Source organism: Podarcis vaucheri (genome assembly GCF_965113315.1).
Source record: "Podarcis vaucheri genome assembly, chromosome: 14".
Classification (NCBI taxonomy): domain Eukaryota; kingdom Metazoa; phylum Chordata; class Lepidosauria; order Squamata; family Lacertidae; genus Podarcis; species Podarcis vaucheri.
The window spans coordinates 26,453,204-26,479,211 of record NC_138752.1 but is presented as its reverse complement, the minus strand read 5'-3'; the positions used below and the strand labels follow the sequence as shown (position 1 = coordinate 26,479,211).

At 42.2% G+C, this 26,008-nt stretch overlaps 1 protein-coding gene and 1 long non-coding RNA gene across 2 annotated transcripts in view; one reads left to right on the top strand and one right to left on the bottom strand.

Annotated features, from left to right (window-relative positions):
* Window positions 1-8,309: 8,309 nt before the first annotated feature.
* Window positions 8,310-12,091, bottom strand: LOC309518550. The gene is made up of 2 exons (XR_014213481.1): window positions 11,988-12,091; window positions 8,310-10,869 (listed from the first exon to the last, which is right to left on the bottom strand). It is a non-coding gene; the product is annotated as an uncharacterized lncRNA (long non-coding RNA).
* Window positions 12,092-12,240: 149 nt separating this feature from the next.
* DENND4A (DENN domain containing 4A) overlaps window positions 12,241-26,008 on the top strand; it is a 63,159-nt gene continuing 49,391 nt past the window's right edge. The window contains exons 1-4 of the mRNA XM_082198932.1: window positions 12,241-12,417; window positions 22,072-22,401; window positions 22,961-23,210; window positions 25,537-25,606. Of these exons, the coding sequence (XP_082055058.1) occupies window positions 22,094-22,401; window positions 22,961-23,210; window positions 25,537-25,606 (628 nt within the window). The 5' untranslated portion in view covers window positions 12,241-12,417; window positions 22,072-22,093. The remainder of the gene's footprint in view (window positions 12,418-22,071; window positions 22,402-22,960; window positions 23,211-25,536; window positions 25,607-26,008) is intronic.

Sequence of the window (26,008 nt, the reverse complement as noted above, 5' to 3'; positions counted from 1 at the left end):
GGTACGCGTCCTCTAGCGCCATCGTCCTGCTTTCGCATGCCAGGTTTTGTAAGACTCCTAAGTGCGCACGTGTAAACGCAGTCGCTCCCCGAACCTATTGCTGCTCCAAGCCGGAGAAACAGAAGCTGCAGGGGAACATCCGATCCGGGCTTGCAAGAGCAAAAGGCGTCGCTTGGGAGCGCCGTGGGGGCGCTGGAAGTCAGCGCAGAAGAACTGCAAGGCTTTAGTGAGAGCTGCTGCAATATATCGTCAGGGCGGTTCCATGGTGTAATGGTTAGCACTCTGGACTCTGAATCCAGCGATCCGAGTTCAAATCTCGGTGGAACCTGCAACGATCCTTCCTTGTTTTTCTCTTTAAGGCTAGTTTTATTTTATTTCTCAAAAGCAAAGGTCGCGGGAACGCAAGTTATTTTCAAGTGCTCAAAACATTTCCAAGCGAAACTCCCATCAGCTCCGAGATCTTTGAAATGCTTTTAGAACTACAGCGACTGGAACGCTGAATTTTAAGGGATCGCCTCTTCACACATGGGAAAGTATGACCTGCCAACCTGAATAGTCCTTGCGACGCACTGAGATGGGCTGGATCCTGTACCCTGGGCTGCAATAAATGCTCTTGGCGAAAATGAAATGAAATCAAATAGGAAACATATGAGTAAGTATTTCCTGAAATACACTGGGTTAGGATGATGCAGCCTCTTGAGTCATGCATCAAGATGGGTCGTATCCTGCACTCTGCTCTGCAAATAACCATCGGAAATGAATGCAGATCCTGCTCTCTAATAAAAAGCATACCGACAAGCCAGAGTGCTTCTTAGAAGCTCAAGTGCAAAGTGGTATCTTTTCTTTTTATTATTATTACATTGCATTCAAATCTCACTTTTTCTCCAAGGAGTTCAAGGTGGTGTGCAGAGTCCACCTCATTTAACCCCCCACAACAACCCTGCGAGGTGGGTTAGGCTGCAAGGAAGTGACTGGCCCAACTCACCCCAGCACTGGATTTAGGGCTGGGCAAGCGAATTTTCCCGGACAAGGTGCCTAGCTGAGGGGGTGCAAAATAATAATTAATGAATTATTGTGAAAATAATAAATATTTAGGGGGCATGCCAAATTTTGTCGTCGCTCAGGGCTTCCCTGCTTACTCTACAATCACTGTGTAGAGTCATGATGACCCTTAATTCAAGAGTACCTTCGACCACCAATGGTCCATCACCAGTGATCCACAGCATATTTGTGGTTGAAGATGGGAGACAGCACATCCATTCAAAGTGGGTTTCTTTGTGTTATTACAGCGAAGTGGAACCAAAACTGACAGAGTAGCACATTCCTTAACACTGCAACATGATGTTGTGGATATTACTCATGTGTTCACAGTGGTGAATTGTATACAGTGGTACCTCAGGTTACATACACTTCAGGTTACAGACTCCGCTAACCCAGAAATAGTGCTTCAGGTTAAGAATTTTGCTTCAGGATGAGAACAGAAATCATGCTCCGGCGGTGCGGCGGCAGCAGGAGGCCCCATTAGCTAAAGTGGTGCTTCAGATTAAGAACAGTTTCAGGTTAAGAACGGACCACTGTACCTTGCGAGATCCTACAGCTACCAGATGAAGTTAAAGAGGAGTTCAGGGAGGGAAACTTAGATGTCAAGAGACCTATAGGAGACAACTCCTAGGAGCCAAGGTCCCTTCACATCCCCCCCCCAAATATATATATAAGGGGGCCAGCCACCCCAAAGTTGATGGGCATTGTCATTCAAAGAGTGTGCATGAGTGTGTGTGCCTGTCTTGTGATTGATTATGCAGGGCTGGTGAGGCGGGGTTTATCCACTCCCCCCCCCCAAATATTTTATTCAAATTGACACTGCTGCAAGCAGGATCAGATCACAGGCGTGATTGCTTAAACATAGACACACACAAAATGGGAGCCCACTGACATCACAAAAACAAACCACATTTAGCAGATGAACAATGAAATGGCTCAGATTGTTAGTGGTACAATATCATTGTCTCTAGCAGATCACAATGATCTCACACACAGTGAATCAACCACTTGAAGGAGAGGCAGATCCGTCCTGCAAAGAACTAGACCGCGTTACTAGCTGTTTTACTCTGTCCATGGAAATGAGCTAGAGTTTTCTAATAATAAAAAGAGGGGTTGGCAAAGCCTTGCTTGACACAGGGAGCTATATTTTAAAACTTCCCATTATTTGGGGGGGGGGGGGCGGTTGGAAGCCATGACTGCTAAAGGTAGTATCACAGTGCTTTAAAGGTAAGGAGCAGATGTTGCCTCTGTGCCACACAAGACTCTTCTAATGTTTTCTTGGCAACTAACACAGCTACCTCTGGTAATGGATATTTGACCTTTCATCTGCCACAAGGCTCCAGCTTTTTCTACAGAAAACAGGACTTAGCAACAAACTTTTGCAGCTATTCCTATCTGAGTCCTGAATGGTTGAGCACTCAGGAATAGTTTAAAAGTTTGTCAAAATTGATCAGGCTACGCTACGGCAACCTCAAGTTTCACAAATCAGCAAGGAAAAACAGTTTCTTGGCCTTTAGTTCATTGTATGCTGTCAATGTGACATTCAGACAATGTGACATTGCTAATAGATCATTGGCTATATATATATATATATATATATATATATATATATATATATATGCAGGTTTTGGTGTCTTCGGGTGTCTTCCCGTGTAAGAGTCGGGGTGTCTGTGCGACGTTTCGACGAGGTCTCACTCGTCATCTTCAGGCTGGTGCTTTCGGCTTCTTGTTACTGTAACAAGAAGCCGAAAGCACCAGCCTGAAGATGACGAGTGAGACCTCGTCGAAACGTCGCACAGACACCCCGACTCTTACACGGGAAGACACCCGAAGACACCAAAACCTGCATTCCTGTACCCGTGAAAATCTACGAAAGCATATATATATATATATATATATATATATATATATATATATGCAGGTTTTGGTGTCTTCGGGTGTCTTCCCGTGTAAGAGTCGGGGTGTCTGTGCGACGTTTCGACGAGGTCTCACTCGTCATCTTCAGGCTGGTGCTTTCGGCTTCTTGTTACTGGAACAGAGCAGAATCTGGTGTTTGAGTTCCTATAAATACTGTTGAGGGGTGTGGTGTATAGCCTCCAACGTTCTGGGCAGAGAGGAAGTTCTTAGATTAGTGTGCCTTTTCTTCTTTTGTTCCTTAATTACTTGAGGGATATCTTGAGTGATTTCATGAGTGATATTCTGAATACCAACTGTAAACATGTTGGCAGCCGTAAAGTAGGTTTACAACCACTTCAAGATCAACATCATTAATCAAATCCTTAAGATAACTCAGAAACTATTTAGGGATTTTGTGGTATGAAACAACCAGCCGTTTTATCAATCACATTTGGAATCAGAGCACAAAAGGGTTGTATCATTGGACTTGCATAAAATGTAATATTAATTACCGTATTTTTCGCTCTATAAGACGCACCAGACCACAAGACGCATCGTTTTTGGAGGAGGAAAACAAGGGGAAAAAAAATCTGAATCTCAGAAGCCAGAACAGCAAGAGGGATCGCTGCGCAGTGAAAGCAGCAATCCCTCTTGCTGTTCTGGCTTCTGGGATAGCTGCGCAGCCTGCATTTGCTCCATAAGACGCACACACATTTCCCCTTACTTTTTAGGAGGGAAAAAGTGAGTCTTATAGAGCAAAAAATATGGTATGTGAATGCAAATTTACCAAGCAACGTTGTTGTTGTTGTGTAAATAGTTGCCCTGGAGAAGCCTGATCAACACTGGAACTGCTGGGGAGTAGAAGTTCAATTATTTCTACCGCTATCACAATCCTTCCCACACACTTCTCTGAAGCTGTTATTTGGTCTGACTCAGTGCAAGTCTGCTTCCTATTTTCCTGTGTCTTAAGGGAAGGACCAAAGCTCAGTGGCAAAGCATTTGCCCAACACTTTCTTAAATGCAAGGAACTTCTCACCTCTCCAGGAAGTGGTGGGAAGCCCGTAACTGGATTTACACATACAATCTGAATTATCTGTGACAATTAATATTACAAAAGCACAGGGAAATGTATTGTCCAAAAATTTGGTGCTATCACCTTGCACAAATATCCTCTGATGGGGTACCTCTTGAGGGCCCCCATGCCCTTGAGGTTCAGTTGTCCTTCAGCAGAGATTTGGCAGGAGTCTCCACTCTATTCTTTTAAACATCCTTTGCAAGATACATGCTTTGTTGATATTTTTCACGATGTTTTATGGATGCCTTTGCTGATTTTATTATAACATTGTATGTTGTATACCGCCTTGATATAAATTTATGAAAGTGTGGGTTATGAATACTTAAATAAATAAATAAAGATCTTTTAATTTAGATATTCCACTAGTACTTGTCTCCACTTTGCCTTGCAAATATGAATCCTCATACTGGCAGCGCATGCTGGAAATCTGGTGCAAGGAAAGCAGCCTTTATACTTTATACATGTATGATGGATTTGTGCAAAAATAAGTAAGTTTGTGGGGCATTATTAACATTATACAAAATATGCTAGGCTATTATTTATTGCCACTGAGGCCATTACAATTCCTTTTAGAGTATCTTAAAAATGATATACATCTGGAATGCCATAATTTGGTGGGAAATATGTTAACTAAAGCAAAAAAAATTTTTTAGCAACACTCAAATAGCATACGCCAGCAATTCCAACGGAACAAAAGTGGATTAATAAAACATGGAGCGCTGCCATGAGATCTAAGCTGACTGAGACGGCACAATTACGAGTAGGATGACAGAATGAAGAACAGTTTGAGAGAGGTTTATGCCTCTTCAGTGATTATAATATGGAGCTATTTAAAACACAGGTGGGAAACCTCTAGGCTGGGTCTCCCCTTCAAATGTGCCCCCCGGGCCTCACTGACCCTCAGGACAGTGGTGTTGTATCCTTTGTTGGTGTCCGGGGCATGTGTGTGTGTGCACACCAGGTTGGGACCAGGTTGGTGTGGATGGTGAACAATTCAGGAGATGGCAAAGAGTGATCAGGAGCCAGTCTTCTTATATAAAACAGGTGCCATCTCTGCAGATAGGAGCAGACACTCCCCCTGGAGAGCACATTTGCAGTCCCGACATTTCCGCATAACAAGCAAGTGAGTGTGCTGTGCCTTATCTTTAAAAGCTTGGCATGTGTGGAAGCTGTTGGGACATCTTTGTTGCTTCTGTCCAGTTCTGAATATCTCGCCCGTTTACTGAATCCTTGAATCATGATTCCTGAACTCTGTCTGCTGCCAAGCCTGTGCTGTTACTTTCCTGAATTAAGATCTCTTTCTTACTTAAGATCCTCTGTCTGCATTTGCTGGGCCTGAAGCAGGACACTTACTCACGGGAATCCCATTAATAGGGTAATTAAAGACACATGTAATCCAATTGCAGTAAATAAAGAGTTGGCAATTCGTCAGACTAGTTTTCACTTAAGAAACAGTTTGCGACTTTGCAGTTATTCCACAGGGTTGTTGTGAATCAAAATAAGAATAGCAAAGCATTTAGTTCTCTGAAAGGGTGCTATTAAAATAATCAATTTCAAGAACACATTTCTAATATCCAGTGATCAGAAACAGGGAAACCTTAATACTGAAAACTTGCTTGACATTTAAAGCTTAAAAATAAGTACATTTGCATGTACAGGAGGTGTTAATACCCAACGGTCTGGAAAGCAAGATATGAAGAACAGTCACCATGAAGTAAGATCCTCTTTTTTTAACGTCACGCTTGCTAACTTCTTCCTGTATGTTTATTGGCCCCTTACACAGATGTTTTTCTGTGTTGCAGTAACACAGGACATCACCATGGAGACCCAACACAAATGTACGCAACACGGAGAGAATCTGAACATTTTCTGTGAGATGCTACTTATAATAAACCATCTCCGTTCTACTGCCTCTGCTTCTCTGGACATTTTGAAGAAATTCATGTCTTTATTCTATTTAATCTGTCTATTTAGTAAACAAAATTTATATACTGCTCAATGGCACAAGGTCACTCAACAAGTTTCACAGCTGAGTATCTGAACCCTGATCTCTCAGTTCCTAATCCAACACACTATCCGCTACTACACCATACTGATGCAGTCCACCCAGCTGGCCCCATACATTTTGCTGCCTGAGCTGCAGGACAAGATGTTGCCCCCTTACAATTCCAAGTTCAGAAGCTGACTGCATTGGCGATTGAGTCTTACTTCAACACGTCTGATCGGATAACATCCTGCACCATACCTGAAGCAGCAGTCCCCAAAGGGACTATGTGGCAGCAGAAGGGGAGTCAATAGGAAATTCTGGAGGCTGATACTGCTGTCCCTGAACAGCTACTAGCTAAGGCAGTTACCTCACTCTGTTTAACTTAGGGTTGGCCCTGCAGCCCTACAATGCTGAAGGTATTAGAATCATATGCTAAGAGTCTAATCCAGAATGCTGGATGAAATGGATCTTAGTCTGACTAGTCCAGCCAGGGCAGTTCCTGCCAAATGAGTAAAACGCAGAAGTTGGAAATTTTGTTCTTGTCACAATGCAAGAACTATATTAATTTTACAGGTTTTACTAGATTCTCATGGGGGGGGGAGAACAGTTTGAGGGGCAGATTGCAATCTGGAACATGTGTCCATATAGTGGGGTGCAAGTGAACAAATCAAGTGGAGTGTCCCCCACTCCCCAGATTCAATGGGATTTTCCTTAAAAAAGGTAGACTTGATTATTTATTCCCCTTTTCACATTCTTTCCCCTGTATGCCACACATTTCTGAAAAGTTGCTACTCCCCAGGGCCCCGGTTTTGTGTTTTAGCAGCTGTTTCCTATTGTTTTCTCAGACTGGGGCCAGCAGCCGCATGGAACACATTACTTGTGCCCAGGAGTGTTTCCTAAACTATTATTTAGTCAAAGATGCAAGGCAAACTGTGATTGTGAAGAGCCTGACAACTTGCAGAGCTACTTTGCCTCTTTCCAGAGCTGGATTAACTGTTAGCTAGGTACACTTTAGTGTATCGGTCCAGGCAAATTTGGACCCTTGCTATGGTCCAAAGCTATTTAGAAATTTCCTCTGCAATCAACCAAATACCATCTTTTCCATGCTGAGTTCTCATAAATTCCTGGGGTGGTTTGTATATGGAAAGAGTGGGTATTATTCCAGACGTATTGACACTTTAAACACCTGCACACCCTTGTGCAGAAGAAAGGTCTATCCTTTTTTTAGCAGCTGCACAACAGGCAGGGACTGAGAGGTGATGTTTCCTTAGGTCTGGAAAAGCAGGTACAATTTATTGGCAAATACTAGGTCTTCAGCTTGAGATGGGCTTAAGTTAAAAATCAAGGAAGGGGCCAGTAAATGCTACCAAACTCCTTTCCCATTACATAACTTATCAATAGCCCTTAATTTTACGCAGAAATGAAAGAGAAACTGAGCCTACCAAAATTCTCTCTTTTGCTACACTTGTAGTCACAGGAAATCTGTATCGTGAATGCTATCTGTGGTTTTATCTGATGCCCATTACTTTGATTCTAGAATATGTCACAAATGCCCAAGTGTTCATTTGTGATCATTATAATAATTATAGGGAAAGCATGTGGATCTGGGGTTGAGTGTGCCACGAGAGACAAAGCTTTGTAAACCTTCCCAAATGATTAGTCAGAGTACCTGGTGTTTTCTCCAATATACAAAGCTAGTTCTGAGATGTCACTTGGATCGAGTACTGCTTGTCTTTACAGTGGGGTGTCCTGATTGAACTTGGGGGGGGGGGTTACCCAAACATAAAGCTCTTTCCCTCCCTCTGGGAACAGCTGCAGTTAACCCACATCAGCTTCTACTGCTTCAGAACTCTTGGTTGAGTCCTGACAACTCTGTCTATAGGTCTTGCGTGTTTCATTTTGTGTGTAGCCTAAGATTTTAATTTCTTTTGTTTCTCCCCCATACCTCCGCCCAACTAATGGATGTGAAAAGAAATCAGATGGTTTCCCCAGATAAATAAGGGCCTTGGTCCTACAGAGTATTCATTAAAGGCTTTGTAGAAAGAAAAGTGGATTAATCAAGAGCAGCTGGTGATGTGGGTGGCCTCATTGGTGCTGCATTTGTAGCTGAATTTCAAGTTCTGAATTATCTTAATGCGTGCTCCATTACTGGAGAATATTAGAATAATTCAATGGAAAATATGCTTTTAGTAATTGAGACCAAACACAAGCATCACATAAAACCGGTTAATGGTAACAGTAAGGCAGACACTGATTCACTTGTTGCCCTTTTCGAGATGGTAAAAACCACATTGCAAGAGTATTTGAATATTTATTTCAAGTGTTTATAGCCAACCCTTTCCTAGATAGTCACAGAGCAGGAAATACATATATATTAAATATTGTGGCCAGCTCTTTCTGTCCAGGAAAGACTATATTTGGTGAAGCAGCTACAGCTGGGAAGATATTCCCAGCCACTGAATTCACCTGGGCTTAATGTGACAAATGTGGCCTCAGGAGCACCCCAAAGGTGATCTTTCAAATCCTGGACCAAGAACCCATTAAGTCACAGTACGTCAGTGTTGTCTGGATTCAGTTTCAATTTACTGGCCTACATGCAAACTATTATCACCACCAGACCTCAGTTCAGCACCTGCATCTGGGCATCTTCTGTATATTGATGACACCTCATTCCAATTCCCCTGATGCTATATGCATAAACTAGGGTCACAGTTCTACATCTGCACACAAGATCTGTTGTAACTGCTTAGAGAAAAGCGACTGAGAGTTCTAGTTTAAGGGCTTGGTTGAATTGCACCTCCACTCTCAAATACAAAGATATGCTGGACTTGCTGGTCTGTGCTATTCACTTGCTAGCCCACAAGGCTGATAGTAGGCATGGATTAATCTGTCAATTTCATTTACTCATTTTTGGCATTTTCACTTTTTGCATCTTTAAATGCACTTGATAATTTGCAAAAAGTAAGGATTGCTGAGGAGTTTGGACATCTTCAAATAAGGTGCTCATTTTTGCAGAGATTGGACTTCCCAATCCTTTAAAGTGAGAGAGAGGGTTTATCACTGCCCCAAATATTAAATAAAAACACTTTGAGCACTTATTCCACATTAGAGCACATTTCCATGTTTACATAAGCCCACAACTAAAAGCAGATTAGCAGCACAGTGAGAACACACTTAACAATGCACAGAGCTGGTCTAGCTATAGAAGCAAACTAGGCAACTGCCTGGAATGCCAAAATCCCAGTGGCACCTGCTTCTGCTGTGCAAATGGCTTAGCAAACGAACAGCTGTTTGGTTCAGTTTATCTGGGGGTTTTTAATGGATGCTTATCTGTGAAATAGGGAAACTAATTCATTAATGAACTGAACCACTTTTTATTTTTAATTTATAAAATAGGGTTTCCAAGTGCCCAACAGCCAGCTGGCTGTTGAGCACTTGGGAATCTGCAACAGCTTCAAAGGCAAACCCCACACTTCCACATGAGCTCCCAGGAGCAGGGGGTGTCGGCGTCTGAAAGCCCTTTGCAAAAGTTATTTCAAGCAGCCCCTCCTACTTATAACATCACTATGTTAAAGGCAGTGGGGAGAGTGCTTAAAGTGCTTTGCAAAATCTATTTTAAGCCATCTCTCCCCTTTAAATATTTCTCAAGTGGTGTTTGACGGAAGAGCGGGAAGCTGCTTCAAAGAGCAAATTTGCAAAGCGCTTGAGGACAGTCCTGCTGCTTCCATCCTACAGTCTCAGATGGGCGAACAGGGACTGTGTTAAGTGCTTTTTGAAGCAGTGCTCAAGCAATGTTGGTGTAGGGAGGCTACTTCAAAGAGCACTTTTGCTTTATGATTCTCTGTACATTTTACAAGCTCCTTTACCTTCCTGTCTGCCCAACTATTTAAAGAAGGTGGTCAGCTGGGAGTGTGTGGGCATGGTTTGGGGAAAATTTCTTAGAATGTCAAATTGGACCCCCTGGCAGACCAAGGTTGACCTACAGGCTGGATGTTCCCTACCCCTGATCTAAGACAAGACATGTGAACAACAGCTTCTCATAATGCAAATAGCAGTTTTGGGAGGGCAGGTGTGACATACAGCTCAGAGCTTAATAAATCTCCGTCTCCCCTCAATTGTCCTGACTCTTGTTGAGCTCTCCTGCTGCTGCTATTTAGAGATTATAAAAGAACCATGCAGCATCAAAATATGTGTTTATAACATACAGCTTTGCTCTGAACTTTATCCATTGTCCTCTGAAATCAGAACAACTTTCCCACTGGTTTCTTTGGTCCGTTGTATGAAAATATTTTGGTGGGAGACCAGGATTATTTTTTTCTTCGTTGCAATTTTTGTCGCTTTAGTAAGTGCCTTCTACAGAGAATGCATCACCACCGCCATCCATGATATTCAGTTTCCTCTTTTATAATTTACAGACAGCATAGGTCCCTGGAGTAAGAAATTCCTTTCCAAGACCTGCTTTGAAAGCAAAGGAAAGAAAGAAAGAAAGGCAAACACAATGTTCTACCGCTGCCTCACCATCATCGTTGCATTTAAATATGCTGCTTCTTAAGTTTAATCAATCCCTATCAGACATCATTCTTCTAAGCACAAAGGGATCAATGCTAAATTTCCTACTAATGAACAAATCAAAAGCTTCTGGCTTCGCTGCCTAACTTTTAATAAGAACATACCATGCCAAAAGCTCCATTTTGTTGTATAACATTTAAGATGTAGAGATATTACTGCATCATAAGTAAGCTGGACGAAATGATAAGGTGATTTGTCTTTTGGAATGAGAACTATTTTGTTGCCTATCAGTTTCAGTACCTGTTTCTGTTATTCCCAGACAGGATAAACAGATGCCATACTTGAAAGAAACAAATCAAAACTGCAAGGCTTAAAAATGAAATTTTGGATGGAGGAAAGTAGTATTATGTTAACCCTAATCACATAGAGTTTTAAGGCAAGGTTCAATTGCATCTCTCCCCACTCCCTACTAAAACAGAATTAGCTTGCCTCAAGTCAGGTACGCTGTACACTACACTATGTTTATGAGCTGGTTTATGAGCAATGGGAGAGATAGTTAATTCATTTCACATTTAAAGGCAAACCTACCTAATCTGCATTCTCAAAAGCAATACGCCAACTGAAAACACAGCTAGCTCTCAAAATATGCAAAATTCAGAGTAATTTTGCAACGCAGTTCTTCAGTAATATGTACAAAATGTATACAATGTGACAAAAGTGTGCATAAAAGAGTTTGTTATCAACAATAAAATACAAAAATGCATTGCATTAGGGGAAGCTGCTCTGGAAAAAGGCAAAACTGCAAACATGTATTACAAAAAATTCACACGAAACTCATACTTTTTATGACTCCCCCCCCCCCCTTAAATCGCAAACAGAAATGCGGAAAACAGAATTTAAGTTCTGAAAAACGAGGAACTGAAGAAAACCTAGGAGGACAGATTCGCCCATCCCTAGCTGGCAGTAATGTGGGTGAGTCAAGCAGCATAAACATTTTACAAAACAATAAAATTGGTACAGTATGTCCATCCCAACCCCAAGAATCACAGAACTGTAGAGTTGGCCCATCCTTCCCTCAGCAGCAAAGCCCTGGGCCAAGAGACCCCAACCCACTTGGGACCCCCTCAGAAGTCAGAGGTGCTGGACGGACAAGAGACCCCACTTGGGACCCCCCTCAAAAGTCAGGGGTGCTGGATGGATGAGACACCCCGCTTGGGACCCCCTTCAGAAGTCAGGGGTGCTGGACGGACAAGAGACCCCAATCGGGACCCCCCTCAGAAGTCAGGGGTGCTGGACGGATGAGACACCCCATTTGGGACCCCCCTCATAAGTCAGGGGTGCTGGACGAACAAGAGACCCCACATGGGACCCCCTCACGGGGGTGGGGGCGCTGGCTTTCTACACAGCCAAGAGGTATACTATACTGTATAAACCTTGTGAAATCAAAGGAACATAAATAAACTAAAACACAACACCCACCCCCTCATCCCACACTGGAAATCCCGCTAAAAACAACAACCCTCGAGGGAGTCCTGAGAGCTGGCCACCAGGCCGTCGAGGGACCCCCGCTTGGCTCCCTTCCCCGCGCGCGCCCCTCGGCCTCCCTCCTCCTCCTCCTCTTCCGTCCGTCCCCCGCCAGAGAGCCAAGATGGCGGCGGCTGAGGGGAGGCGGGGAGGGAATCCCGCCTGAGGCGCCCACACGGCGAGGGAGGAGGCGGCGCTGTTGCTGCTGCCGCCGCTGCCTCTGCCGCGCGCGAGGGGAAGGAGGATGCCACAAGAGGCGATGCTGTCTTCGTGATCGGCCGCGCGTCGGCGAGGGAAAAGCGCTTCGGGACCTCGAGGGGACCCCCCTCTCTCTGTGTCTCCCCTCCATTCATGCTGCCGCTGGGGAGCAGCGCCCCCGCCTGAGGTGAGGTCGCTGGGGCGAGAGATGGCGGGCTGCCTCTGTCTTTCGGGGGCGCTGCTTCTGTTATGGATGCGCACCTCTCTCTCACCCCCACCACCAAATAACGGAGCCGAGGGAAGAAGGCGGCCGTTGCTGCTCTTCCACTGGGATGTTTGGGGCAGCGGGTTGGCGATGGCGAGGCGGGGGGGGGGGAGGAGAGAGAGAATAATACGCAATTTCGGGGCATCTCTCTGGCGTGTTATGCGTGTGTGGTTTTAGGATGGGGGGACGGACGGACGACGAAATGATGCAACTGGCGCGTGTGAGACATGACGGTGGGTGATGCCAGATGCTGGAGTATATAATATTCAAAAGAAAGGAAAGAAATGGGTTAGCAGCCCTACTCGGAGTAGACCTTTTGGAATGAATGGGCTCAGGCCCATTAGTTCGCGTGGGTCTCTTCCCGAGCACGACGTGGCTGGGGACAACCCGGTGTCATCGGTGGTTTTAATCTGTTTAGGAATGAAGCTGAAGTATTTTAAAAGAAGGGGGGTGTCATGTGTGCAATTCCCCCCCTCCCCAATCTATGAAGTATTTAAAAGAAAGGGATAATCCATTCAGTTGTTTCTGGCTAGTCTTATTTATTTATGTTCAAAATTCGGTGAATGTTGGTGTTACGTGTGAATGTCGACTGTGCCTCAGGAATGTATGAAATGAATGTTTTCTTCTGTGGTTTGGGGGTTTTTTTGGACCTCGGTATATTCTGATGCTCTCTGCCCCGTGGTGAGCTGACCCGCCAATGTTCACCAGCCTGTCCCTTGAGTTTGGGGGACTTGGGAAGCGTCTGCTTGTGAATGCCGAAGTACACCAGAATTTGAACATTCAGTTGCATGTAACAGATGTCAGAGCAGCTCCCCTCCCCCCCCCTCACGCTCTAGTGTGACCAAGCGGCTGATGCTAAGATGTGGTGAGGCAGATGGGGTTGGTTTGACCCCATGGCTGGGCTCATCAAGAGCAAAGGTGATAGTTTAGTTTCCTAGCGCAACGGGGTCTCTCAAGAGCATGTCTTTGCCTTTTCCCATATGAGCGAGTAGCTGACATTCATTCCTATGGAGAAATGCAAAATGAACACAGTAAACTGACTCATAGCAAGTCTGACCATTGGTTCATCTAACTTAGAATTGTCAACACTGACCGACAGCAGCTCTCCAGGGCTTCAGGCAGGCATCTTTCTCAGACTTAGGAGATGCTGGGATTGAAACTGGGACCTGCTTCATTCAAAGCATAGGCTATACCACAGAGCTATGGCCATTTAAACTTAAGTAAGTACTGCGCTCAAAGACCAAACACACCTCAGTAAAAAGGGAGGAAAGGGGTCAGGCAATCAGGGACCTAATACTGTACAAATTCAGGTTCAGATTTCCTGCACCACCCCATAACAACAGCCCTGAAAGGCAGGCCAGCAGTTATTACTCCACTGTGAAAGCAGCTTGACTGAAAGGAGATAAAGAAAAAACAGAGGTTTGGACTGGGTATTTCCTCTTCTTTTGGATTTCTTCTGTAGAAATGATACCTTGACATGTGGGATAATGCTACTGGGAATGATTTCTAGGTTTAACTTGTGAGGGTTGTTGTGAATGTGCAAACAGCCCCAAGTTTGAGGCTCCTTTATTTATAGCTTGGTCCATTACTACAAAATCCATAGGGCCATTAAGATACTACCTTTATGGGACTAACCAATTTCCGTGGAAAGCCCTGAACTTTAAAGGTAAACAGAGCTCTTCTTCAGCAGAGATAAGCTTATTTTATTCTTGTTTAATTTGGGGAAATGTGTATAGATACATGCTATTACAGTGGTACCTTGGGTTACATATGCTTCAGGTTACATATGCTTCAGGTTACAGACTCCGCTAACCCAGAAATAGTACCTCAGGTTAAGAACTTTGCTTCGGGATGAGAAGAGAAATTGTGCTCTGGCGGCGTGGCAGCAGGAGGAGGCCCCATTAGCTAAAGTGGTGCTTCAGGTTAAGAACAGTTTCAGGTTAAGAACGGACCTCCGGAACGAATTAAGTACTTAACCCGAGGTACCACTGTATATAGAAGCATATTTTGGCTTGAAATTGTTTTTAAATATTCAGTTGTTTTATAAATGCAGTTGTTTGTGTTGTGTTGTGTTGTGAAATTGCTTTGACATGCTTCATAGGAAGTGATTCATAACTGAATTAAATTATAATGATGATGAGGATGTATGTGGGGCTGACTACTGTGTGTGTGTGTGTGTGTGTGTGTGTGTGTGTGTGTGTGTGTGTGAAGAGGAAGAGATGGGTGCTATTTGACAAAGATGACACTGGTACATTGGAAGGCAGGTTAATGGTAGAAGCCAGGCTGATCTTTGAGAGGGGGGAAAGAGGGAAAATACTGGGGTGTTGGTGGTTTTATAGTTGATTGGAATGTTTGGGGAACCAGGTTAGCAAGTAAGCTTCATTTGTGTACTTATCGAGAAATCACTGTTGAATACATATTAGTGAAGGAATTGGGGTATGGCAAAGGAAATGCTGGGGTAAATTTTACAAAGCGTTACAGCAATTCTGGTGTTTCCAGGTGGCCACCTTTAAAATGTTAGGTAGTCTTTATAACTAACTTTCATCATGCACCAGCAATGTGGAACTTTTGGAAACTTTTGAATTGGAAAAACTTTCTGGAAAGTTTTCATTTGCAAGTTAGGGTAATTTATATGAGGAAGTTTTCTGTTGCCCTGAGAGTGGTTTAATTTAGCATGTTTATTTTATTTGCATTTAGTAAACAAAACTAAAAACTTTCAAACTGCCAAACCTTCCTAATATTAATTTGCAGTTGGCATCCATTAAGTGTTTTTAATGAATTTATGAAATGCAACATTTTCTATGGGGGAAGAAAAGCACTGCAATTTTTTCTGCACCACATCATAGTCACACATTCGAATTACTCTTCACTCTGGGTGTTGGGTAGTTTGTGCGTCCATTATTTTCTATGAGTTGGATTCTTTGGAGGAGGCATTATGCCCCCATCTTTATTTAGACACCTGGGATTTGTTTTATTTAGGAAAAAGTGGTTAGGTAATTTTGTCCCGCAACCTTTCCTGTTTGTAATTGAAATGATAACTTTGCTTTATAATAGCAGAGTACTTGATATGAGAGGGAACTCTTTTGATTAAAATAAAATTAGACTGTTGCCAGTAATGGTTAGGTGTTTCTGGTGTTTAATACTTTTCCCCAATTATGGATAACTAATAATGTTTTCTTGCATGACAATAGTAATAGTAATAGACCTCTGTAGTGGTAGAAACAGAACCTTGGGGTTCTATTACCATATATTTATGCTACAGTTTGCATATCTACCCATCTGTCTCTGTCTAGCAAGCCTCTTTTTTAAGGCTTTTGGTGCCTTGAACTGACTTGAAGATGAAGCAAGGCAGTGACTTGCCTACAGCTATAAATCTTCTGCAGACACTGATTTTGGACAAGATTCTAATGACCCTGCCATGTTACAAACATGGCAAAGAGCTGGCCTGACCCCTCTGAATGAAGGAAAAAATTCAGGTTTGTGTCCAGAAAACATTCAGTTGATCTCAAACAGTACATAAACTGCCATCCAGGATGAATTGGTGATGTCCATTCTGGGTTAGCCCAACACAGCATGATGATGCAGATGGGAAATTTAAATGTCACCCAACTTTCTGCTAAGTAGCAAGTATCACAATCCACCTGGAAATTCTCTTGCACCTAATTGAAATGAGCAGGAGCTATAGAAAGATGTGGTAGGTCAGGCACGTCCAACTCACAAGAGACTGTGAGCTACTCCCAGTAAAAAAATTCTGGAAGTGATCTACCCATGAAAGGAGGGTGGGAAGCCAAGGTTGTTGACCTTTCTTTAGGGGGGGCCAAGCCAAAGTTGCTGGGCTTTTTTTTTTTTTAAGGAATGTGGAAGACAAAGTTGTTGAGCTTTTTTTAGGGGGTAGTCACAGTGGTAACATCTATTTTAGTTTCATAACAACAAAATACAATTAAAGAACACCCATTTGATGCAACGGAGGAATACAGCAACGGAGGGGGGGAGCAGGGACTTTCACTGCATTGCTTTTCACTACCGACAGTCGGGAGGGGTCCCGTGAGCAACAGCGAACATCCGGGGATCGACCTGTCAATCACGGTCGACCAGTTGGACATCCCTGTGGTAAGGGAAGGGCTGTAGCTCCGTGGTAGAGCATCTGGCACATAGACCCATGCAGAAGGTCCCAGGTTCAAGCCCTGGCATCTCCAGGTAGGGCTGGGGAAAAATCCTGTCTGAAACCCTGAAGAGCTGCTGCCAGTCAGTGTAGACAATATTAAACTAGACAGATCAGTGGCCCTACTCTGTATAAGGCAGCTTCTTATAATAGTGCTCTGTGCAACAGATCCATTCACCTCTCACTCTGCTGCCCCTAACAGCACTCAGGTTGTGCCAGTTTATGCTGATCTCTCCTTGCTTCAAGAGGGTCTTGGCTCACCCTCTTGTGTGTTTTGTTTTTTGTTATGCTTTTCTCTTGGTTACATACAGCAGGTGACCTTAAAAATGGATGGATTAGTGTACCTCAACTAACATAGCAACAGTTTATGCTCTGGAGCCTGAGACTTTTTGTTGCTGTCCTGTCTCTAATAACTAGAAAAGTCAGCAGGCTAGATACTAATAACACTTAACAGCTTGTTAATTATGTTGGTGGCCTTGGGCCTCTGCTAATCTCATTTTCTATTTAAAGAATGCACAAATGTGTATCTGACCCACTCTCAACCAAGATGCATGTTGATGTGTAAGTTGGAGTGTGAGTTTTTGTATGTGGCTACTCAAACTGAACATTTGAAGAAAGCGCAATTTGCTTTTTAGTAAGTTTCACGTTTCCCCTACACTCTCTGTCAGTCTGTACTTAAATATTTCACTTTCTAGATGATTAAATGCAGAACTAATCTGCACAATCCTAGTGCTTACTACCTAACTGCAGTCCTGTCTACTCAGAAGTAAGTCCTATTGAATTCAATCATGCGCCTTACTCTTAGGTAAGGGGGGTTAGAATTGCAGCCTCTGGCAAATACTGAAAGGACAAGATTCCAAGTGAGAGGTGGAAAATTGATTTCAGTATTGGGCAGATAACTCATTTATAACTTTATATTTTTAATTTGCATGAAGATTCAGAACTGTAGTGCTAAATATAATCATTAATCATAGGAATTATTTCCATCATCCCTCTAAAGTAGGTGTCAGCAACTGGCAGCTCTTGAGTCAAATCTAGCTCCCTTAGGAGGCATTTTAGGCCCCCAGTTACAAACTCAAAGCCAGCAGAGGTGTGTGTGTGTGTTATGGAAAGAACAGTGGTTGTGGTTGCAAAGTTTTATAAATGTGGGGAATCAGTTGAGGCTTTTACATGGTACTGTCAATAAGTCACCTTCTGGCAAAGCTAGTTGCAGACTGGAGCCCTATATAATGAGAGGTTTCCTTGGGATCTCTGTAATTTCTTATCAAGTCAGATTTATTTATAGGAAATAGAGCAAAAAATCTTTGTGTCAAAGTAAAACTAAGGGCAACGAAGATTAACTGCCCTGTCCCACTTCTGTGCACAAATCATTTGTTTTGCTGGTTCCCCCCCACCCCCCAAATTGATAGACTGGGCTCTTGCACTTTATAAAATCTAAATATCCTGAACTAGGACTAGCTGGGTCCTATGCATGCTTGCTGACAAGTTTGATCCACACAGTACATTTAATGCACGTCCAGTGCACATTTAAAACACATAACTTCCTCAAAAGATTATTTGGAGCTGTTGTTTCCCTTATAGAGCCATAGTTCCCAGCAACCTTAACAAACTGCAGTTCCCCTAACTCTTTGAGGTAAGTTATGTTGTTTTTTAGTGCTCTGGTCTATGGGGTCATGAAGAATCGGACACGACTAAATGACTAAACAACAACAACATGTGTTTTAAATGTGCATCAGATGTGCTTTAAATGTATGGTGTAAAACTGCTCTGAGTCCCACAGGCAGAACAATTTTATGAAGGTCCTTGGGGTGAATGGGGGGGGCGTGTCAGTGACGGAGGCAACACCACTCCCTCAGTTCTGCTAGGCTTGTGGCAGCCTGGATGGAAGCTGGGGAACAGCTTTATTCCTTCTGTCCTCCCCTTTTTAAAAGAGTTTTACTTTCTTAAAAATGTTTATCCCATTGGTTTTTATGGGAGGGGGGAAATAACTATATGGTTGGAATGCTATTCTTTCTGAAGACCCCAAGGCCTTCTCAGAGTTCATGACATACTCCCTTTCAAACCATGCTGCCATCTGAGCACTGATGATGGTGGAATAACAGTGGCAGACTTTGCTGCCACCATAACAAGCCCTCTGGCATCAAACCTGCCTCTTCGCTGGCAGAAGGGCAGGTTTGCAACATCCAACAGCCCATCAGACAGTAGGACACAAACCAGTGGATTCAGATTACAAGAACATTCTGACTGGAAGAACTTTCTGATGTTGCCATCAGAGCTGTTCAACAGTGGAATGGACTACTTTGGGAGGTGGAGCACTCTCCTTCATTGGAGGTTTTTAAGCAGAGGTTGGATGGCCAACTCATGGATTATTTAAGCTGTGATTCCTGCATTGCAGGGAGGTTGGGCTAAATTACCTTTTGGGCCCATTCCAACTTGGACGTCCTGTGATTTGGGCCCCCTGTCTGGGAGCTTAGGCTTGCTCCCTAAATTCAACAGGACTTATCTGCAAATAAGGGTTCGTCCGCACAGTTAAATGCGACTCCAACTCTACCATTCCATGATTCTATGAAAAGAGGGCATTGATGTAGTGTTTGCTTTAAACATATTGCTTCAGTTTTCCAGAAATGAAATCAGAGGTTCTTGAGCAACAATCATATGACATAGCAGGAGGCTGAAATGACCCAATCTTAAGTAGTTTTTGGAACATTGAGTCTTGTATCTGGAAATGGGACTTGTAGGATGTTTTGACATTCCACAGGAGAGGAAAGAAAAACATTTATTTTTATCTTTAAAAGTGTAAAAGTGCTAAGATTAGGTAAAACTATAATTTTTCAGAAATGGACTCCATAATAATTGCAAGTTTAGTCAGTAAGAAACTAGCTTAAGTGGGAGACCTCATTAAATTCTGTTTTCAAAACCTGCAATTCACTAATATCCTAGCCTGCCTCATCTTTGAGAATTAAAAATTTAGAAGGAGGATTAGCTTGTTTTATAGAGATTGGATGGAGAGGACTGCACTTTTCAGCTTGGGGATGAGTCATCTCTGTTTTCTTTTCTCTGTTCTGCCAGAGTGTCTGGTTGGCTTTTATACAACTGGGCAACCTCCATGCATCTGCTTAAAATGGTGAGTGGGAGGGGGAGACTACTTTTCAGAGGAGTAATTAAATTTCAAGGGAAAGCATTTGAAATTGTATTGATTTATTTCAATTAAAAACAAATCTCTTGACCCTTTTTATACATAAGCTAACACCCGCATTAAGGGTTTGTGTGTGTCTTTGGAAACAGGAAAAATATATCCCTGAGCAGATGCAGGAAGATTTTGTACAAGCGTATCTGCCCTGCTTAAGGCCAGTCTCTCTGTGTTGTTTTGTCCAGAGCCCAAGTATTCTGTTATCTATCGCCACCTAATCAATATAATATTGACACTGATAGATGTGGCATGTGCTCTTATATTGACAGAAAGTATCTCCTCTTGTGTATCCACATGATCTTTCCTTTAGTGGCCATAAAGTGTGCCATGAATCTATGTTGACTTTCCCTTTCGGTACATCTATACTGTACTACATATTTTTAAAAAAGTCATTCAGTCTCCCAAGGGGACCTTGTGAATCGTAGTTCTGTGCCATGGCTAGGGATCTCTTAAGATAAATCTGTTAGCCAAAGGAAAAATAAGAGCCATAATGTCAATACGTTTATATCCAGTGCCTGGATATAAACTGCTGCTGAATTCTGCTATCAGTAACAAATTCTGCAGTTATTTTATGCTTGCACAGAATCTGTATCAAAGTAACAAAAGCTGTCTGTTGGTAAATTGACCATATTATTAGTAGCATGTGGTTTCCTGTTTTAACCTTTAGGATTTCTTAGATTATTACATGGTAGAACACATGTTCTCAGCTGGGTTTGAACTAGAAGGATAATAGACAATAGATAACCCTGATCTAAATGCTACAATAAGCCAAAATGAGTTGCTGCTCTTTGTGGTTAGTGACGTTTCGGAAGTCCAAAAAGGGAAGGAAGTTTCCTGTGATGAGGCAGGATGGATATCTGAGAGACTTCGGCATTGCTCAACTGATAACGTGATGAGTGTATTTTTTAAGGGTTTGTGTCAGGCCGTCTGTCTTCTATTGTTGGCTTTCAAAAACTTCACCCTTGGGTTTTGCATGCACCCACAGAATGAATCTGAGTGAGCAGGGGGAAAAGAGAAGTTTATACTGGTGCTTGAATAATTTATTGATTCAAGTATGCTTTCCAACAGGTTAAAAAAAAAAGAGGTCTTCTGCAATGTAATAACTATCAGTAAATGCAGAATAAAATCAATCAGACAACAACAATGCCATCACTGAATGGCTGGGATAACAGCTATTAGGCCATTAGAGTACAAAGTGGATAAAATGATGAGTGACTGTTACGCAATATATGTCAATAGTATAAATAAAACATCAAGGCTGCCATGATAGAGCCATCATAGCCTATCCTGTATACACGCATTTTCTTGTTCTATTTTAGTCACTGTTCACACAGTGCTGCAGGGTTTTGAGGTACCACAAAAGCCTGGCAAACTGTTTAATCAGATCAGATGGTGAGATGAGGGTGTGCACCATGAGTGATAGTGCCTTTCTTGCGCTACTTTCAGCTCTGAAAAATCTACTGCCTATTTCCAGCTCCAGTCTGTCTCCAAGCTGTCTTCACGCACTGGTAATTCGTAGTCTAACCCAGTTCTTTCTCCCTTGGTTCTTCAGAACAGCCTGTTTACCATTTAAAGAATGCTTTGTGTTTGTCCATTATACACTCTGATATTTCCATGAGGAAGACGTTTGTGTTGTTCGCTCTGCTTTTACCCACTGCTCTAAAAAAAGGGGGGCACTAGGCAAGTGACTAAGCTCTGTTGCATCATTTAAGCTGTTAAGAGCAGATGCTTATATAATGCCCTGTAGCTTTAGGAGTGTTTCGTTTCATTGGCCCAAGACACTTGTGATAGTTGAGGATAGGTTTTCATTTGAATTAACATTTAATATACAGAAGGTGTGCTCCCGAAGATGTTGGTGCTGGAAAATATTCCGTTCCTTTATTTTGATAAGTAATGCAGTTTATTACAAAGATAACTCATTACAGTGGCAAGTGTGTGAGCTTGTGGGCCTCACATCTGTGCAGGCACATTAAACTCAACAAGCTGTTCATAAGCTAGCACATTTGTGCCAACGTTATTGAAACTGGAACTTGGGTATGTAAGCCATGTGCTTATTTCATTATAAAGGAGAGAGAAAAGTCTGTTTTACGTAGAACAAAACTTGGCAACGGCATCTGAGAAAAATGTAATGCTTTTCAGTGTACTCTTAAAGGTTGGTGGTTTTCAGAGACCTTCTTGTTCTTTCAGTTTTACCATATCCCACATTTCTTTCATCCCTTGCTAGCCAGATCGTTCTGTGATGGAAGATGGAAGACAGAGGGGCCCGTGTTGCTGACTACTTTGTTGTGGCAGGATTGACTGATATTTCAAAACCACTAGAGGAGGAAATCCATTTCAACGATGCTTGTCACAAGCTTGCAAAGCCAAAAGAGCCAATCACAGATGTGGCGGTGATAATTAAATCTCTGGGGGAGGAAGTGCCTCATGGATACAAATGCATAGATGTTACTCCATCAGGACTGTCAGCAGATCTCAACAATGGCAGCCTTGTGGGACCACAAATATATCTGTGCTACAGGAGAGGGAGAAACAAGCCCCCACTTACTGACTTGGGGTGAGTAAATTTTATTAGCGTTGCTTTAAATATATATATATTCAAGTTGCACTACTAAGGAATAGATCTGCTAACTTTTTATTTAAAAAACATTGGTCCGTTAGGTTTTGTTTGGAGGCAGAATTGGGGGAGAACCTGATGGATATAGAATCATTGAATCGTAGAATTGTAGAGCTGGCAATTCAGGGGAGAAACTGGAGTGGGGTCTGCTCTGAGGTGGGGTGCAGGTGGGACTGTGTTGCTGACCTTCCTTCCCAATGCCATGTGTCACTGCCACTTACCGAGATGGGGAAGTGAAAGAGCAAGGCAGCAGGAGCTTGGTGCACTGCTGGTTCAGTGCAGACACAGTGTCAGAAGCCTTGGATCGGTTCTGCAGTTGCACCTGTGCTGAGCATGTCATTCATGCAACCCAACCCTTGCTGCTTCATGAATGGAGCATAGTTGACTGTGGTCTATTATGGGCAGAGCTTAGCAGGATTCCTTCCCACTCCCCGCAATACTCCTTACCTGTTGTTTCTAAAAACCTGTCATTGTGTTTTTGGGTATGTCTTCTGTCTAGGGTTTTATATGATGGGAAAGAGAGACTAAAACAGGGTTGTGAAATCATCCAAGCCACTCCGCATGGCCGCCCTGCAAATATCAGCGGTGGTGCTTCATCGCAAAAAGTATACATCACATTCCGAAGAGCCTTGGAGAACATGACTCAGAATACCTTGGCTGTCACAGACATATGCATAATTATACCAAGTAAGGGAGAAACCCCACCACACACATTCTGCAAGGTTGACAAGAATCTGAACAGCAGTATGGTAAGGTGGACTTCTGGATTTGTAGAAAATACTCTTTAATGGATTTATAATGCTTACAATATAGTTGTTGTTATTGTTTAATTTATATACCTCTTAAGGACAAAATAGGCTTTTAAGTGGTTTACAAAGCATAACATTCAGTTACCAGTTGGCATTAAAAAACCCCAGGTTGGAGTAGACATATATATTTCTAATTAATCCCACTCTCCTGTAAGATTCCAGAGGATCCGTGCCAGTTTCTTCTTCATGTCTCAACAATGTCAACTTCTCATGAGCAATCCATAATCCCTTGAAGGGTTCTCTGCTGTGTTGCAGTGTTATCTGCTCTTTGCCCTATGGACAATGGTATAAATTAAATGCTGCAAGCGACTTTTTATGAAGTTATCTGTGCAATCCTAAAGCAAGTACTTAAAAAAAAGTAAGAATTGCTTTGCTGGATAGACTAAGATATACCTAGATGGAATCTACACACATATAAAAAACGCTGTGAAAATGCTTTTTAAAAAAATGTTTTGAAAAATACATTGAATTTTGCATAGCTCACTGTCGCCTTCTAGTGCCACATTTGTATATTGCACTTTACAACACATTTAAAGGTGTGTTTTTTTGCAGCTGTGTAGCTGAGTCCCTAGTTAATTCACCTCCGCCAACCATAGCTCAGTAGGGAGACACAAAATTGCAAAATAGTTTCCCCCTCTTCTTTACTCCCAGCATCTGATAATGAGATGTAGGCTGCCTATGAATATGGAGGCTCAGTTGTTGTTGAATAATATATTGAATACATTATTTTTGTCTCATCAACATGATTGAAGAGTACTCTTTCTTTAAGTCTTCCTGCTACTCATTATCAAAGTAATAATTGTTGGCATGCTCTATAAAAGTTCCCTCAAGTCCTCTTTGCTGTCACAATGTTAACGAATCCAGTCTACTCCACCATCTTCTGATGCCTGTTAGTTACACAGAACACTGGGAAAGCACTTCCTGCAGGCCTTCCATATGAATAGTCAATTGCACAAAAAGTATATAAGATACCATTACTTGGTTTTCAGTAGAATATTTTAAATGCAAGTTAAATTGAATGGATTTCTGGTGATAGCATTTGTTCAATAGAAACAGTATGATTCAGGTGCACTGTGGCATGAAAGCCTGTGGTTAATGCACTGCTATTTTCCATCATTTTTGCTTTTGTGTGATCAAATCATTGTCAAGTGATTTGATTTTTTTAAAGCCCCTTTTATTTATTTTTTTGCAAGCCCTTCTCATGTGTATTTAAACTGAAAAAATTTATTTATCTCACTGGGCCATAGTGCTATTTTTCAATGATAAATTGTCGTTATGCCACTTTCTAGGATAAAAGAAAAGGCAGAAAATCGTGTGTGTTGGAGGGGTAGGAGGAACTATGATATACACAGGGTAGCTTAGAAGACAGTTCCTAAAATGCTTCAAATTATGGACTCAGTTAAAACACATTCCAGAATTCATGGCTATTTGAAGTAGGAATGTATGCTGTTTTCTGAGCAAGCCTCTGGAATAGGGCTTTTACATCTTTCATGATTTTCACTTATGGCACATAATCATTTGTTTTGCAATAAGTAGGAGCTGCGCAAGGTTTTTTATAAACTGAAGTTATTAAAATGCTACTGAAATCAGTGGGAATGAATATTTGCTTCTCATTTCTCTGGTATGAATGCTGTCTGAGCTACTCCAAAATATATACAAAACCTGAGCAAGCTAAAAAATCAAGTGTATTTCATTTGTAGTACCCATTTTATGGCTTATGTAGTGCATGAAAGTACTCATTTTACATTCCAAAAGTGTTTATGGACTGCAGACATTTGTTGGTAGCCCCCTCTTTTTTATTCTTGTCTTCCTTTGGGTTTACCAATGGTGACAAAATTTATCAGAATACTATAAATTTCTGTTTACCTGACACATTGCCAGCAGCAGAGAGAAGTTGGTACTGTTCAAAAATTATGAAATTGTATGATATTTTGTGCTAAAAATGAGTCATAGAGTGAAAAATTACAGGTTAAGAGACTCAAGCATGGTTATAGAATACTTAAACATCAGCATGAATCAAGTGAAAGGGCTTGCCCAGGAAAATAGTTTGTGTTTTTTTTGGCCTTAAGTCGGGTTCTTTAATCTGACACACAAGAGTGCTTCCATTATTCATTACAATCATTGAATTGATTTTAAAGGAGCATAATTTGACCTCTTACAAGTTGTCTGATCAGGCTTGTTTATCCTTCCCACTTGTGGCATTGTACTCTTGTCTTTCTACATTGCCTAGTCAACTAATTCACCCTGTTCTGCACTTCTCTTGCAGTGGGGCTCAGCAGTATACTTGTGCTATAAGAAGTCTGTGGCAAAAACAAACACCATATCATACAAAGCTGGTAAGTCATCTGTAGGTTTTATTTATTTATAATACAGTAATGCTTATTGGCTGCATATAGTAGACCAATTCTATTTATGGATTAATTCTTTTATGTAAGCTTAGACTGGATTTGCACTGACGTGGGAAAATTCTGTAATATCAAGAAGACCAAGAATGTTATGTCACTTTGAGAGGCAGGCAGCCTACACACTATGCATTTAAAACACACCCACACACCCCAGAATCCTGGGAATTGTAGTTTACCTGAAACAGACCCACAATTTCCATCACCCTTAACAAACTACAGTTCCTAGGATTTGGGGGGGGGTGTTGTGGAGTGTGAGGAAGAAGACATGCTTTAAATGTGTGGTGTGTACACATTCTCATTTATGACAAACAGGATAAAGACTTGGTTCTGTGG